At 42.8% G+C, this 17,278-nt stretch overlaps 1 protein-coding gene and 1 long non-coding RNA gene across 2 annotated transcripts in view; one reads left to right on the top strand and one right to left on the bottom strand.

Moving 5' to 3' along the window:
* The window catches only part of LAPTM4B (lysosomal protein transmembrane 4 beta), a 61,695-nt gene extending 55,410 nt beyond the window's left edge, over nucleotides 1-6,285 (bottom strand). Inside the window, exon 1 of the mRNA XM_082297201.1 lies at nucleotides 6,153-6,285. Coding sequence (XP_082153327.1) covers nucleotides 6,153-6,248 — 96 coding nt within the window. The 5' untranslated portion in view covers nucleotides 6,249-6,285. The remainder of the gene's footprint in view (nucleotides 1-6,152) is intronic.
* Nucleotides 6,286-6,381: 96 nt separating this feature from the next.
* Nucleotides 6,382-17,278, top strand: part of LOC309575096 — a 42,194-nt gene continuing 31,297 nt past the window's right edge. Inside the window, exons 1-2 of the long non-coding RNA XR_014226584.1 lie at nucleotides 6,382-6,572; nucleotides 6,749-6,821. This is a non-coding gene — a long non-coding RNA (uncharacterized lncRNA). The remainder of the gene's footprint in view (nucleotides 6,573-6,748; nucleotides 6,822-17,278) is intronic.

Below are 17,278 nucleotides of genomic sequence, written 5' to 3'. Positions count from 1 at the left end.
GCATTGGAGAAAGGAGGTAAGATAAGATCCGGCACTGCAGAAACCAACTGAGGCTTGTGCATAGCAGGGAAGAATTCTTTAAGGAGTTGTCCTGATGCCATTCTTGAAGCTATTAACTGTTAATGTTATTTAACAATGTATCTCTACAGGAGTTACAATCAGAATGTGGTTATTGAGAAGGTCGTTCACATAAGATCATTTTTTTCATGATAATAATAATTATTGGTCTTTATTCTTTGCTATGACACACCTAGAATGCATACATGTGCTTTCAGTTTGTTAAGAAAATGCCATACAGGCCCCGAACAGATATTTGTGTGCAGAATCAGTCATTTTTTCCCCCTGGTCTTGAAGATAATGAAATGGATGTGATCCAGTCCAAAAGCACATACCCTGAACCTCCTCTGACTCCAGTCTCAGTTGGATATTCAACATGTACATCAATCATTAGGGAAGCTTTTGAAAGTTAGATTCATATTTTTCTTTATTCATAATGAATTCCGAGTTTTCTCTCCACTCTCCTCAACAAGCAAGCATGTGCACAGGAAGAGTCTAATGAGTTACTGGGGAATGTACTACTTTTTTTCCACAATCTTGTCTTTCATCTTATGAAGGGAAGTACAGACAACAGGAAAACTAATGATCATTTTATAGACATAGCACTTGGGACATAAATATTTAATCAATTCAGCCATTTCTATTAGAAGAATTGGGAATCTCAAGTAATTTCACATTATGACACCTTCACTTGCTAGTGGAGAAATTTCTCGTGCTGCTGACACTACATCTCCTACCAAGGGGTGGGAATTATTAGGATGTCACTGGCACCACCCAGCTCTTCTCCCTGAATATACAGAGCCCAGGTCTGGGCCACGGAGGGGCAACCACCTGGGGAATCCACAGCAGGCCCCATTCTGCCAGACTTCTTTCCCCAGTGCCACCAGTACTGGACTGTCACTGGAGGTGGTAAAGCTCCTGTTGCCTGCAGGATAATCTGACCCAACCCCCAGCCATATCACACTGGCACAACACAAGAAGCGACATCCCTGGATGATACGAAGGAACTGGGCCTTCAGTGAGCTGGCTACTATGACCCTTCATGCAGACATGACGTTGAAAATCCTTTATTTTTAGCCCACTTCATTCCATATAAAAACAAAGCAAGCTAATTTTCTAAGTAAAACACAAGGCCTCATATTTGTATTCACTAAAATTCCCACAACCTGGCACTGAGATAACACATCAGGCTTTATAATCATGCAATTATGCCCTTTTCACAACTTCAGTCCTTTTTTCAGTTTTCAGAATCTCCTGATTCTCACAGGTTTGAAAATAATTAAGAACTTCTTCTTAGAATTTCTTTATTTTCCCTAAAAGGGCCTCTACACCCTCTTCAAGGGACCCTCACTTACAACTGTTTGCTGATGTGAGTAGTCTCAGCCAGTGTAAAGGTTGCAGGAGTGCAGACGGAGCAGCTTGGAAGGATCCAGTGTAGGGATATTTTGTTTACATGAGCAGTCACTGCTGATCTCTACCCCCTGCCAAGTAAGCCAAGATTACTGAAATCTCCTAGCTGGTATTTAAGCACATTGCCATACATGCTGTTTTGCATGAGGCTTGAAAAAGACCAGGACATAAATGTGGCCTAGTCACAAAATACATATCTTCATTCTCCTTTTGACATCAGATCCAGTGCACTCTACTGATCTTGTCAGGGTGTTCAACCTTAAATCAGTGAGACCACAGCACGCTGTGCTCTTCTTTTGCTTACAATGTAAGTCTACTACCAGTACATTTTTTCATCATTAGGATTCATTCCTTTTATTTAAAAATTACTGGGACAGAGACAGATATTAGACATGCTTTCGACAGTATATTCAGAAAAATCCAGAACTGGAATGTCACAACTAGCAATTCATGCTGAGCTTTCCACAAATAGCAGCTCAAACATTTAAGCTACCCTAGCTAAAAACTTCAGCTTGCTCTATTTATGTTCTTACCACACATCCTTCAGCAAGAGCTACACAACTCGATAACTTGTGGTTATAAAAGGTTCTCAGCCTTCCATTAGTTTTTATTTTTAGCCCCTCAGTGTGAGGGCCTCAGGGAGTGCAGAGGGAGGGCAGCAGCTCCCCAGGCGTGGCAATGGCTCCAGGGGTTCCCAGGGGACTGTGAGACCAGGGGAGGAGCGGCCTGAGCCCAGGGTACTGCTGCACTGAGGCAGGTAGCAGGAGGCACTGGGCACACAGAGCTCAAAAACAAAGGCTCTTTCTTTGTTTATTTTTTTGAACTGATGCCTTAAAATTTCATCTTCTCCTCACCAAAGTCCATCAGAAATAATCAGAATTCCTGTTATCCTAGATGGTGTCAGTGGATCCTCAGGGTGTGCAGAAACCCCACCGCCACTGCCAGGAGAGTGGAAAATCCTTCCATGACACTGTCAGCATATCTGATGCTATTCCTTCTTTGTGTTTCAGACAAGGAAAGTGGAGTCCATTTCCTCAGGAAGAAGACACACTGTGTTTATAAATGCTGTCACTGACAGGGGTGTTGTTACTCTGACTCACCAGCACTGACTGGGTCACCCAGAAACAGAAATGCCAGCTTTGCCCCGGACTCCAGCACCCACTGGAGATCAGAACTGAAGCTGGCTCATTTCAGCACTGCCACTGCCCTGAACAGCACAGTGACAAAACTAAGCTGTTGGAAGTGACTTTCTAATTTCACGTGTTTTGGGGTTTTTTTTGTTTTTTTTTTTAATACAACACTTGTAAGACTTTTGTGCCCCAGAATGTTTCTGCATTACTATTGTGACCTCTGATTTCATGTTATAATACAGAGAAGTGTAAAGTCCATCTCAGACAGATAAAACCCCAAAAATTAATAACCAGCCAAACCAAACTGGTCCTCAGCTTTGAAATAAGTATTAACCCCCAGGCAGCCATATTACTGCCATTTTAATCCTCAGCATAATGTTTCTATTTAACACTGCAGCACCCCCTTGTTAAGCTTTTCTCCCCAAGGCAACACACCAGTTCCTGAAGCGTGGGCTATTCTGCAACCTAATTAGATATCCTGTTTAGGAAATTTCCCCTGGCTACTCCAACCTATACAAGTTACTTTTTTCACTGAAGTACCTCAGTGCTCAGTGACAGTATGTACAGTGCATTATGTATGCTACACTGCAATATCACGCAGCAGTGCGTTGTATTATTCCAGATGTAGTACCAATGGCTCTACCAGGAAGAAACTACCAAAACACAAGAACTATAGAAACATTAGTATTCTGAGATCCATTATGTTCTAAAATAGAGCAAAGTTAAATATTTATTTACCAGCTATTGATACGTTATGAGACCATTGCAAGTGTCTGTGGCTGCTCTGCCTGTGTTGGAAAAGCACACTGTTCCTGCCCCTTTCTTTTGTGGGAAAGCATCCTCAACAGCACACTGATGACTCCATGTAAACCCAGCTTCCCACTCTCTCCACTATTTGTAGGACCCCAAACACCCAGTCAAAACATTAAAACTAAAGATCCACCCAGCTTATTGCTGGGTGGGTGGAATGTTGAGACACAGCACTGATGCTGTGCCAGCACTGCTCAGCAGTAGCCAAAACACTGGTGTGTTATCAACACCTTTCCAGCTCCCAGTGCACATCATGGCACTGTGAGGGTTGCTATGGGAAGATGAATTCCATCTCAGACGCTATTTTTCCACATTTACTCAGACATTAAATTTTGCCTCCTGAAATTATACTAACTCAAAACTGGTTCAGCATGTGAAAATGTTGTGTTAAAAGTCTGCCAAAACTTTTAAGCTACTGTTTTTAGCTTCTTCAGCTGCACCTACTACTGAAGCATTGTATTCATGGTCACAGAACTAACAAAACTTACACTTCACAGGTAGTGAGAAATGAAAAAGCAACAAGGAAACTATTTATTCTCTAGGCTGATGGATTTCCTCAAGTACTTTCCTCTAAAGAATAATGACAAAGAGTATACAGAATACATGGTCTGGCAAAAAATCAGAGGGGGCTTTTGTTTGAACTTCAAGGTAATGCTCATAGGTCACATGTGGTTTGGAGTAATGCAATCACCCAAAATGCATGCAGAAAAAAAAAATGCCACCAGGACAACATCCTTTTTTATGTAAACCCTCAATAGGACATTGTAACCAAACCATAACTGTTCTTCTGAGCCAAAAAAAATCTATTTGTATATGACTTTGTCAACCACACCTTCCAACCAGGGCCATTCATTCAAGGAGCTACTCCTTCCTTACTTATTGTTTCCTAACATAATAAGTGATCAAAAAGGTTTAGCATTTATTATCTACATGCATCTAAATATCTATTCTTACTGATTACATTTAAAATTCAAATACTTGCAATAGAGAAGAAAGCACAGAAAGAAATGTGTATCGTATCAGTTTGAAGTAATTTAGAAATCCACCATGAAAAAGTTATGAAAGCAAAAGAAGCAAGAGGTGTAAATCAGGAAATACCTGCTCATAGGAAAGGAAATTTCAAAACAGATTTTGCAGTAAAATACTATGTGAAATTGGCCCACTGGTATCTAAATGTTAATAACAGATTAGATAACAATCTAAAAAGCTATCAGGCTTTTCTTTGTATCCAAGCCCAGGTGATGCACTTCCCTCTTCTTCGAATAACTTTAGGTCTGCTGAACAGCTAAAATATCTGTATCCCTGTCTCTGTGGAGCCAATGTGAAAAGGCTTCATTCAGCTGAAGGCAGAAAGAAATAATAAGCACCCTAGAAGAAACGTTCAAAAGGTTTCAGGTCATATTACAACTTACCAAAACTTCACTGCAGCCAGGCAAAGAGAGGCATCTTTTTCAATACTGTCAGTATTGTAGATACTACAGGCAGTGGATGTTGCCATTAACCATATTTTATTAAACCAGGACCAAGAAATGGTTCAACTAATGCACAATTTTCTCAGTGGTGAAATATGTATTTTACAGGACATAGAACATTTTATATGATTTCTAGGATATAAATGTCAAGCTAGCTTTTTTATTACACTGGCTGAATTTATTTAATGAGTTGTCCTATAGTGGAGGCCAGCCCTGCATTTTTCACTTGCTTCTGCAGGGAATTTCAGTAGTTAGCAAATGAGCCCGGGTCTAATCTGCTTCCGTCTGCAATCATTTGAAAAATGATGCTTGGTAAACAGCTCTGAACAGCCTTGCCATCAAACGGAGACTGATTCCTCACACCAACAGGAGGCTGAGAAGGCTGAGAAGTGCATCTACGTTACGTACAGCAAAAAATCATTTCTTTTTATTCTGCAAACCCTGCGAGTATGGCTGGCCCAGCTCTGGGAAAACTGCTTTTCCTACATTGCAAGCGATGGAGAAGCAATTGTCTGAGAGGAACGGAGGAATTAATGTGGCTCCTCCTCAGGCCAAATAACTGGGTGCCAAGCAGCCTTTGGTTACTGATGGTAACCCTGGGGCCTCCAGGGTCAATTCCTCACTCATGTCCTGTAATCCTGGCAGAGGAAAGATGTCTTTCTAGTACCTGCGAACAGATGCATGGAAGGTTTCCGCTCCCTACCACGCCGCCCAAAACACTACTGCCGAACGATTACCTGCCACACAGGGGACAGCAGCGACAAGAACACCCGACTGCTTCATGAAGCAGCGACCAGAGATGATAAAACATGACTTTCTGCGCGGTATGGCCAGGGGCCGGGCAGCCTTGCTGGAACTAATGCACCGGCGGGGCCCGTGTGCTGCAGCCAGCCCCGGCCTGAGACGCACCACCCCGAAGTTTGAGGGGAAACCCTCACTCCAGAGGTCTTCACGCATCACATTTTCAACCCCCAAACAGCTTTTTGGTTGAGACCCTGCCGAGCCTGCACTGTATGCCCTGACCCCTGAACACGCACATGCTTCATGTCCCAGTTTCGGCAGAGCAGAGGCAGCAGCCTGTGCCTGTGCCCGCCGGGATGCGCGGCGGGAAGCGCGGCGCTGCCCGCGCATTACGCTGCTGTAACAACGCGGCTCCCTCCGAAACCCGCCTGGGCAGCCCGAGCCGCTGCCATCGGCATCCCCATCCACGGAGCAGCCCCTCAGACTGCCCCTGCAGCCGGAGCCGAGCGCCCGCAGCGAGGGACATGCTTACCAGGTACCAGACGCCGAGAATGATGGTGCCGGTGCGGACATGGCAGCAGAGGCAGCAGCTGTTAGAGTAGAAGCGCGCCCAGGGCGAGCTCAGCATCTCCGCGGCTCCTCGGGGCTCCGGCTCCGCGCCTCTGTCCGCGCCGCTCCGCGGGGCGGGGCCGGGCTGGGGCCGGGCCGAGCTCTCGGTCCCGCCCGCCGGGAGGGACGGCCCCAGCCCGGGGGGCGGAGGGAGCTCAGCGGGCCCTGCGGGCACCTGCACCCGCAGCACCAGCCCGGAGCAGCCGCGCCTAAGTACGGGAGGGGTTCGGGATGCGAAGTCCAGAGAATTCAGCGGGCTGGCAGCCTGGCCGCGGCCGTGCCTGGCCAGGGCCGAGCTCTGAGGACTCTCCCCGCCGCGCTGGCTGCGCTTGGAATGAGCCCGGTGAGGGCGAACTGGCTCGGCGCTTCCTTGGCAAAGCTTGTAGTTCGTCTCGCAGTTCTTGAGTGGCAGAAATAAACTCTATTTCTCTATAAGGAAAGATATTATCGGAGGAGGTCATGGAATGCTTTGAGTTTACCCCAAGTTCTGAAGCTGTGAACATTTGTTTTTTTTCACAGTGCCCTCCTAATCCAGTCCCAAAGTTGCTGCTGTTGGGGTGGCTGGAATTTCCTCGTGCAACTGATATAAAAGGTAACATTAAGATCATTGCCGCTACCTGTAGTTAGTGCCCTGATGGTGGGAGGACACACAGCATTAGGAGGAAGGACCCCATCCTGCATATTCAAGCACTGATGCAGATTTGAGCTAAACTTCCTACCAAGCAGCTGACTTTTCATGTTTTATTATTTGAGGCTTGCACTGTCCTCTAGATGAAATAATGAAGAAAATCCTGTCAGGATGTCTGTATGTCTACCCTGACCCTAAGCATAATTTATTTATTGCCATCCATCTTGGCTTGCTACCAAATTCCACAATTTATCATCAAAATATAACATTGAAAAGTACTCCAATGCTTCCCTATATGGTTGCTTTGGGACTCTTCATTATTTCATACATACATCTGCACAGAACAGGAACTTCAAGACAAAAGCTCACTTGGCACAGAGGACCATTGCTTTATCCCTACTTGTAAAGCCACTATAGTAAATTAAATTAAAAATACTTTAAGTAGGAACTTTACATAACCCCTGTTGTTAGTTTGTCCTTATAAAACTTTCAGGGGGTTGGCAGGGATTTTGTGTATGAAAAGAAAAGCCACTTAGCACTGAATTTATAATTTTGACTGGATTCTATGCACAAGCCAAGTATTTTCAAGATTCATATTCAAATATGAAAGTAAAATTCTTGTAAAATGAAACATCAGTATAGACAAAACAAATATTCAGCTGGCCAAAGGAAAATCACAACCCGTGGGGTCTGGACTATCTCGACGTAGCCCTGAGAGACCTTGTCCTTTAGTACCAGAGAGTAGGAAATTTAGCGATGAAACCTTTGCATAGGCATACCTTGTGGAAGGTAAGAGCATTTGCTTCATGAGGTCTATTGACCAAGGACTTGAGCTTTTCAAAGCAAAGGTGGCAATAAATTAAGGGGGATTCCATAAACAAGGGCACACATATGCAAACCTGGTGGAAAAGAGACAAGGGAGACAATGACAAAACCCAAAGTCTCAGGTTACTGATTGATGGGCCATTGAGGAGCTTTGGACAGGGTCATTTGGAGTTTGTAACTGATAAGAAGGGGCAAACAAGAAGAACGGGAGGGTTTGGGATATTTGAGGGGGAGTCTACAAAACTTTGGAAGGAATAATTAGAGGAAGGGGATTGTGAATGTGAAAAACGAGGTTCACTCTCCTGTGAGAATTTAAAGAGTTTAATATAAAGACAGTAAGAGACACATAAAATAAAGCAAAGGGATAACGGCCGGGTGCCTTGGCGCTCTGCCAAGAGCACACCTGATGCTCGAGGATAGTCCTTTTTATACCATTTTTACTGTCTGTTCTCTATTCATATTCAGACTTTTCCAGGAATTGATCTGCGTGGCCACTCCTTGGTTCCGCCTTTTTAGAGCATGCGTATTCTTCTGCCTTGTGGTTTTATTTCTTTCGATTCTTGAGGTTGGGCCCGCTAGGTAAGAGTCGATGGTGGGGTGGATCTCTTAATTCCCCAGACAGTCAGGGCTGATTGCAGCTTTGGCCTCTTTGCCCCCCGGGCGGAGCGGTGATAGCGGCTCTGGGGCCCCCTGGCCCTGCCATTCTCCGGGCAGAGCAGCCTTTGGGCCCCTTTGTTCCCTGGACAAAGTGTTGATCAGCAGCTTCTCGGGCCTCATCCTCTGTTCGCTTGGAGGTTATCTTACTTGCTCACACTTGCTAATATTCTTGCTAAAAAGAAAGAAAACTACATCCACACAGCAAAAAGCATTTCTAACGTTATATAATATCTACCTTTATACTTTCGAGAAGCCAATATTATAATATATGTTTGTAACATGAAGGAGCAAAGGGGAGGGAATAATTAGAGGAGGGGGATCAGGAAGGAGCACAGGGAGGATCAGACAGAAAGGTGTATAAAAGAGGTCGGTCCTGTGCAGAGTCTGGCCAAACACTGCCTGCTCACCCTCACTTCTTATAAAACCTTTCTTAAGTATCTCTCTATGTAGTTTCCACTCTCCACACTGGGCAGGGGGGCTGTAAGGAGCAAGTGCCAGCTGCTGGGGGGATCAGTGAGTGATCAGAGGGTGGGTGGGTGTTACTCACTTGCAAGCATCAAGCTGGACCAGCTGGTCTGTGTGTACTTGGGTCTTCTGTGAGTCCTACATGTAGGACACACAAATAAAAGCAGCACCTTGTCTGTGGCCATCTGTGCAGCTGTCCCTGCTGGGGTCCTGTGCCTGCAAACGGGAAAGCAGCAGCTGCATCCCTCAGCCTGGGATGGGCGCAACAAGCTGGGCTTTAGCAGCTGGGCAGGAGGAACTCCAGGTTCTGGAGCTGTGAGAGGCAGTTGCTGCTTACGATATTCTCCAGCACAGCCCTTGTCTCTGGAAGGAGAAATTAACTGCATGTCTGCTTTTGCTTATAGTTTCCCATCAATGGCTTTAACCTCCATATTCTCAGAAGAAAAAGGAAGAAAGAATGAGCAGGAAACACTAATCACTTCAGAGCAGTTTCCTGTATAATTATCAATTTCCATTCAAAAGGCCTGATGGAAAGATCAGGAAACGTCAGGCTTCATGTCACGCTCCTGATTTATAACTAGCTGTATTTGGTTTGGTTTGCTTGGCAAGATTTTGGTAGTGGGGAGGCTTCAGAGCCTGAGAATTGCCACAGATACCGACCCTCCTCAACCACAGCCTCTGTAAGTAAAACTTCCATGTCTTGCACTTTGCCTTACAAAACAAGAAATGGCAAGCACTTGTTACAGAGATGCCTGTGAATCCAGAATACCTGATCTTACACCCTGATGGTGGAAGATCATTTAAGATGCAACAGGGGCAACTTCTGAACTGGATGACACCTGAGTTTTTCAAGGTTCCCAGAGGTAAAACAGATACTCAAGATTGTCATCTTTATTCATCAAAATTTGAACAAGACTGGTATCACTGTCTTGCTCAGCAAGCGAGACAAACTCAAGAGAATCAACAGCTTCCTTACAAGCACTTGTTTTCGCTGTGCTGAAAAAGTAGATAATCTTTCCAGTGGGATCCATATCGTAGGAAGTTTTTCCAAGGGAGCATTCAATGCTGAAATTAAACACTGCACAGGGTCAAGGGCTGACACACCTTTGCTCAGCCGCTGGTCAGCGTGAAGGCTGTGGGATGTATCCAGAAAAGAAATGCAGGCTCATGGCTCCTGCCTGCCTCTCCTTACCACAGTGGAGCTGTAAATCACTAAATCCAGTTCATACAGCCACTCATTCCCCACAGCACACCCTGAGAGCTCTGCTAGCCAGCTGGGAAGGGACACAGCCCAACTTTGCTGCATTGCCAACTGTTCTCTGTGCTGCAAGCTGTTAAACAAAACCCAGTATAGTCTGTGCCCTGCTTCTGCTCCTGTATTCCCCATGTCTCCCCCTGATCTTCTCACTGCAGGGACAACTTCTACCTCCTGCCCAGCGATGCTCTGGTCCATTCAGCATTTTCTTGTGCTTTCTAGTGCTCACTAAAATTGGTTACTGGTACTTCCCAACCCTTTGAATTCCTGTCTGAACAAGATTGCTGGAAGAGGACAGTTGGCTTCCAAACTGTCTGTGATTCCCACCTTCTGTCTGTACTCACAGCCCACAGAAGTGGTGCCGCATAGTTCAACGGGCTTTGAATAATTCAATTACATTGTTGCCCAGCATTGCCTACAGCACATGAACAAAAGGGCAGCTCAAGGGAATCACATCTTCTGCTTGCAGGATTAGCCACGTGCTCCAGAGTGAACAAAGGCATTGTTAATTGTTTTGTATTTGGCTAAGTTAAGACAAGATAAGAAAATGGTTAAACATTGTCCAGAAACCAAGGTCTGGGAATTGTCCTCAGGCACAGGAAGATGACAACTTTGGGAAAATGACTTTCACTGTAGTAAAGAGCCATTTTAAGAGTCTTTTTGTTCAGCTTGCTCCAGAATCTGTGTTTCAGGATGGCTGTAAATGATTCAAGTATTCAGAGCTATAGAAATATGTAATGCAATGAAATTTAAAAACCACCTGAGCTTTCTAAAAGAAAAAAGCCTCCAATAAAAGTCAGACACTACCCCTCTACCACAAATATGGCCAACATGCAATCAAATAGGACTGCTGCTGTGATTCAAATTGGATTCAAGTGGTCATTCATTCCCCTGGTTTGTGTAAAAAGGATCAGAATGAGAACAGTATTTTTTCTCCAGCATGTTACAACCCAGAACACAGAGCCTGTAAAGAAAGCCATTGCAATGACACAGCTTGATGTGCAACTGCTTGCAGAGCTAGTCAAATTCTTGTGTTTCAGCACCAGACAATGGACAACAAATGGTTGGTTGGTTTGTGTTTTGTTTTTTTTTATTTCTTCTTTCTTTTAAAAGTTCTATTTAAATATTTAGAAATTGTTGAGAGAAATGCCTGGAACTTTTTAGCTCACTGCTGGGATGTTTTGTCATGATTTGTCTTATAGAATATAGTGATTATAATATCTTAGAAAATTGATATACTTACATATTTTCATTCCCAATAGCAAAGTGTATTTGTTACTCTAGCTTCTTCGGGCCACAGCTTCATAATTCTACTTTAAACTTGCTGGTCTTAAGAAACACGTCATTAAAATATTTTGATATGTTGCCCTGCCAAGAGCTCAAATGTCTTCCAAGGAAAAGCTTGCTTTACTGCATCCTTCTTTTTCCCCTTTTCTGACTTGAAAGCCTCTCAGTTTTACTCTGAAGATATAGGACTCACAAGACGGCTAATGAATTCCAGTGTACACTGAGATTCAGATATTTTTTCTTCCAACCTTATCATTCATTCCAGCCTCACAGATAAATTTTAACATTTTGGGTGAGAAGAAATCACCAGTAACATTTGCAAGAAACCTCAAAAATAGGCTGGGAAAATAGACTGGCAATTTGGTAACATGTTCTTGAAGATTTTCCTCAGATACAATTTACTTTCCATGGGCTGCAGTCTCCTCAGAGGTGTATCTGCTCCAACATGGAGTTCCTGCTTCCGAAAGTACATGGCTCTTTTGTGTCCACTCCCATTCTCCTCTCCCTTGCCCGTGCTGTTCTTTCTTAAGCACTTTTGCACAGGGCTGCCAGAGGCTCACGTTTTGCCTTGCAGGAGATGTTTACACTGGAGTTACAGCCTGGTTCTGCCAGTACCTTAACAACAAAGAACTCTCTCCTTTTGCCTTGGGAAGTCTGTAAATTTCTGTAATAGCTTTAGTTCTCCTGGCTTTTCCCCTGCTGGCTCAGCATGCCTGAAGATACTGAGAAGTGGAGACATCACCACTAATTGCAACTGTTATCAATGACATTGGTAGGTGCAGGGGTCCTGTATCCAACTGAAACTCATCATCTCTTCCTCCACCAGGCTAATGAGCCCTTTAGCACCTCATATCCTAGTAATTTCTACTCCACATAAACTCTTCTCCAAGCCTTTTTGATAAATTAATTTTCTGCTCCTCAGACACTGCTTTCAGTCCTTTAAGTATGTTTATTGCTTCTCTCACAGTGTGGGGATCTAGACAGTTTTGTACAAGCCTTTAAAACTGCAGGCATCAGACATAACAGTATTCATTTAATCAATGGATGCAGTATTGGGATTGTATTCCCACTCCTCTTCGCTCCTCAGATTAAAACATCCCCAGATTTACACTTGGCCTTTTACTACACCGACGCAGTGGAAGGTCATGCTTGGAGTTTTTTTGGTCTTTTGGCCTGACTCCTTATGCTGGACACCGTATGAAACTGACTGGGACATTTTATCCATAATCTGTAGCCAATTATAGAACATAAAGTACACCATACAAGGATGAGAGAGGGCTGTTGGATAAATTGGTTGTTGTGTTGCCAGCAGTCTCGCTGCTTGCCAGATTGCTTGAGCAAAGGAAATCTCAGTGACAGTTTTTAATACTGTGTTGAGTTTGCAGTCAGAGAGGTCACAGGTCTTTGATTGATAGGAGAGGCAAACCTTCTAAGAAAAGCTAATATACATCAAATAGCATTTACTTCCTTTTAGTTCCATTAGTTAGATTAGTTAATGTTTAATTTATGGATTCATTTGAGTATGGCTCAACACTGGGAATGTTGCCAGATTTAATTCCCTTCTTCATTATGCGATTATGGGTTTTCCCGTCTCTTTTAAAAAAATCACTTTTTTTTTTCTTTTAATATAAAAGAATGTAGATATTCTCCCCCCTCCCCCGATTTGATCATCAAGCATGTTTTGTTTACATACTTGTTTGGATTTTTGTTGGTTATATCTAGTAGAAGTCATGATCATTTTGTCTTCTATCAACAATCTCAGTGTAGTGATACATTGTGTTTTATTTTATTGAGAACCAATACTGATTTTAAGTGCAGTCAAGAGGAATTAAGACAACACATCTTCCATAACTGTAATTTATTACTGCCTGTAACTTACACAGCAAACACTTCCCAGTTTCAGATTTTCAGATGCCAATCAGGTTTCAAGCAGTAACTCACCACTTTACCTGGGGACCTGCCTAGACTTTCCCCCAGGTGCACTTTCTTCTTTAGTGTATTAAGCCAAACGTGCCAAAATCTGGAGCTTCGAGCCACCACCAACTTTAAAGCAACAAAAAGCATCAGCCTCATTACTTTGAATATCTGTGGAGTTATCCCTCTTTTCCTGCTCTCTTCCAAGTCTGCTGGACTCTTGAGCAAACTCCAGGACATGCTATCCAGTTCTCCACAGTGTTCACTGCAGACAGAGGTTTGCCTCTGGAACATTATGGAAACTTCTAGTCTCACATGTATTGTTTTCTATGCTAAAAAAACACTTAACTTTCTCACAGTGTCACGTCCTCTGCTTGTTTACCCATCCACAGTTTATTATGGAGTCACCAATGGAGATCAATTGCTTTCCAGCCAAGCCTGCAGAGCATGCCATAGGAGCTGGTGGCTTTCTACTGTGAAAATATCAGCTGGGTTTGTCCCCTTCAGCTGTCTGTCCTCAATCCCCTTGATGATTGATTTGCTGAGCTTATGATAGCAATTCAAACACAGCCAATATGTGCCTTTTTCTGCAGAGGCAGACTGCAAGTACTGTACATGCAGTGTAACCTTTCCTATACACTCTAAGTAATTACAGGTCTGTGGTATGTCCTTCATGAAGTGGAGAGATACAGCACTGATGGTATTACTACTTCAAGAGCAAGGGAAACACTTTTGTACAGTGCTGATGGTGCAGAAAGTTTAATTGTATTAAGTTTATTCCAATTTATGAACCTATTGTATGTATTAGGAAATGCAGCTAGGAAATCTAGATTTAAAGCTACAGAAGATGGAGCCACCAGTACCATGTGTATGTGTGTGGAGGATGAGACTGCAGCTAATACTGTATATTTTATATTGTTTCTTCTAAAGAAAAAAAAGATCAAGGCTGCCAATATTCTCCTAATTATAAGAACCAAAAATACTCTTGGCTTCTCTTCATTACATTGTCCAAAATGTCCTCCTAAGATATCTAATGCCAGAGGTAACACTGATTGTTTAAGTCATATCTCTAATATTCATTTTTTGTATGGTAAATCACATAATAAATACCAATATAATTCTACTGTAATAGCATTACTTGCCAGCTGATCTCCAAGTGCAGTATAAACATTACTTCAAAAGCATGTCTCACAGTCACACTGCTTTCTGCTGTGTCCCAATATAGGTTATCAATGTATATTACTATACTGTGACTGTAAAGCATTTTATAGGCATGCTCATCTGGACATGTTTGATTATAGCCTTAGGCAACTTTGGGAAATCCTGACTGAGCCAGCATTGCAGAGATGTCCCAAATCACAGTGGTATTCAGTAATGGATTAGTAAAGGCACAGAGAAAGTGTAATTGCAGTTAAGACACAATTGTAACTCATCATCTGCACTGTAACTCATTTGGTGCCAAACACCTGTGTATAAACCTTTGGAATACCAGAGGTTTAATATTAGCATTCAGAAACCCCATCTCTGCAGACCAAAATGAAACACATTTGTCACTTTGGGGAGAACTTCCTTTTAATTTTTAATGGAAAAATCACTGATCACCAACACTACATTCTCCAAACCCAAACGTGGTTTGAAAATGCAAATCTGCACATTTTTCCTGTTCCCTTTTGATGTTTAATATATATGAGCCTTTAAACCACTTAACTGCTACATAGCACAGCTTCGTATTTGTAAGACAGCACCCCTCACAGAGAGTTTTACCACGCTGATGCTGATGGAGACATCCTTAAAGCCCTGACAGAACACCCTGCTGATAGCTCACTTCATTTGGAGCAGGGCTGAGCTGCTGATTTCCCATAAGAAAAAAAAAAGAACTAAAATTCGCAATTAGGAATTCTTTCTTCAGTTAAACTTCAGTTAAAATATCTTCTTTGAGGTGGACTGCTCAAGAAATATTTGGAATGGTTAAGTCTGAAGTGTTTAGAGCCTCAAACTGTATCATGTGAAACACTCTGTGAAAGATAACGTGTGGTGCTCTCAGGAGATGGTAACATTATATTAAGTGTTCACATAAGAAAATGTGTTCCAGCACAATGTTCTCTGGTGGCACAAATTCCAGTGGCATACTAGTGCAAAGCCAAGATTTTTAGATGGAATTATTAATGTAAAGTGAAGCACTTGCAATCCTGGTTTCCCATGTTGATCTTGCGTTGCACAACTGATGTTCTGCGTCAAAGTGAAACAGGCCAAAAGTTATTTTCTGATGTGACACACACGGCTTCTGACTAAGTTTGACCATAGTCTGGCATTCACATGATGTGATTGCAGAAATCCAAAACACATGGCAACCTTTGGGTATGTAAAACCCTCTCAACTACCTGTGTCAGGACTTGGAGTCCTTCAATTATGCATCTCTACAAAGTATTTTTTTTATTCAAGGCAATACAAGTTAAAGTGTTTTAATCATTACAAAAACAGTCACTAAATTTGCTGTTCTGCATGCCTGCTAAGGGCTCACAGAAACAGACATGCTCCTGAAACCTCATAAAGAAGTTCCACAGTTAACAGGAGGCTGCATGAGTTGGATGACTTTGAACTGCATGTCTGTAGTACACGAATATAAAATAGCACAGTATTGATTTGCCAGCTCAATTCTATCAAGTGCTGAGCCCACTCCAGAAAAGCACTTAAATAGTTTTTACTACTAGTACTACTGTTCAGAAGTGTTCAATACCCAGGTCAAGTCCAAGTAATATTATTTTTGTTTATTAAAAAGACAGGTTCTCCTTTAAAAAAAAAAAAAAATTAACTAATCACATTAGTTCAGAGCAGATTGCTGTTTGAACCTCCATCCCTGGAAAATGCAGAAAAGAATTCCAGCAAAAAAGGAGAAAATATTTAAAATATCCACTATGATTAAGATTTTAAAATGTTTTAAAAACAATCAGCCAGGCATGATGGTGACAGACGGTATCTATGAAGGTGGGCCCTCACCTGTTAAAGACAACTGTGCAAGTCTCATACTTAATTTAACACCAATATTAACCCTACTCTACACAGGCCGCAGACTTGACTTGGAGCAGAAATACCAGAGAGCCAGCTGGAGTGAGAATAGCTCTCAAGTATCGCCACGGCCCTCACCTGATTTAAGAGCTGCCTTTGTGCCTGCTGGAGGCGAGTCAGAGGGGCAGGGCAGGCACGGATGACGGTGAGCTGGCACTGCTGCTGCTGGGTGTTGGCCACTGCTCTGCGAGAGTCACCGTGCAATCTCAGATTCGGTTCTTCCTGAAGTGGCTACTCAGACCATGCAGGCAAGAGTTCATGGAGAAAGAGTTTAACCTGAAAGAGTTTTAAAGCGATTGAAAGACTCTTAAATTTGCAGCCAAGCTTAAAAGCCAGTGTAACTAAGGCACAAAACTGGAACAACATACTTCAAAAGTCAAATGAAAGATGATGCTGGCACAACAGGGTTACTTGTAACAGATGACTTGAAACAGGCACCTGAGGCAGCTGCCCTGTCCTAAATTGCCCCTGACAAAACTCAGTTGGGCCAAGACTACAGCCTTTTTTATTACTGAATTTATACGTTTTATTCTACCTCACATTATCACTGATAGATTACAGTCTTCTTTAATTCAGAAACCACATGGTGGTGCTTATGAAAAGGATACTGTTTAACATTGCAGTAACCTAAAGCAGTAGATTCTTTGAAGAACACATGGGCCTGTCAAAGCCTCAAACTTCTGGAGAAAATCACCTTGATAGCTGTAGAATTTGGCTGACAGAAATACAATTCTTGAGATGCATTTTATGTATATCACAGGAAAAAACCCAAACCACTTATGGAAAGACAGGTAGCAAGCAGTCACGTAGAATTCTATAGTAGTCAGTTTTCTGTTTGTAATTCTACTGCACTCAATACAGTAGTGTAACTGGCCAGCCTTATGGCATTTGGTCGTGCCATTGCTTTTTTTCTTAAGGTACAGTACCAGAAACATCTGATCCAACCTTTCTT

The sequence above is a fragment of the Coloeus monedula genome, assembly GCF_965178545.1.
Source record: "Coloeus monedula genome assembly, chromosome: 1".
Taxonomy (NCBI): Eukaryota; Metazoa; Chordata; class Aves; order Passeriformes; family Corvidae; genus Coloeus; species Coloeus monedula.
This window is presented reverse-complemented; position numbering and strand designations above follow the sequence as displayed.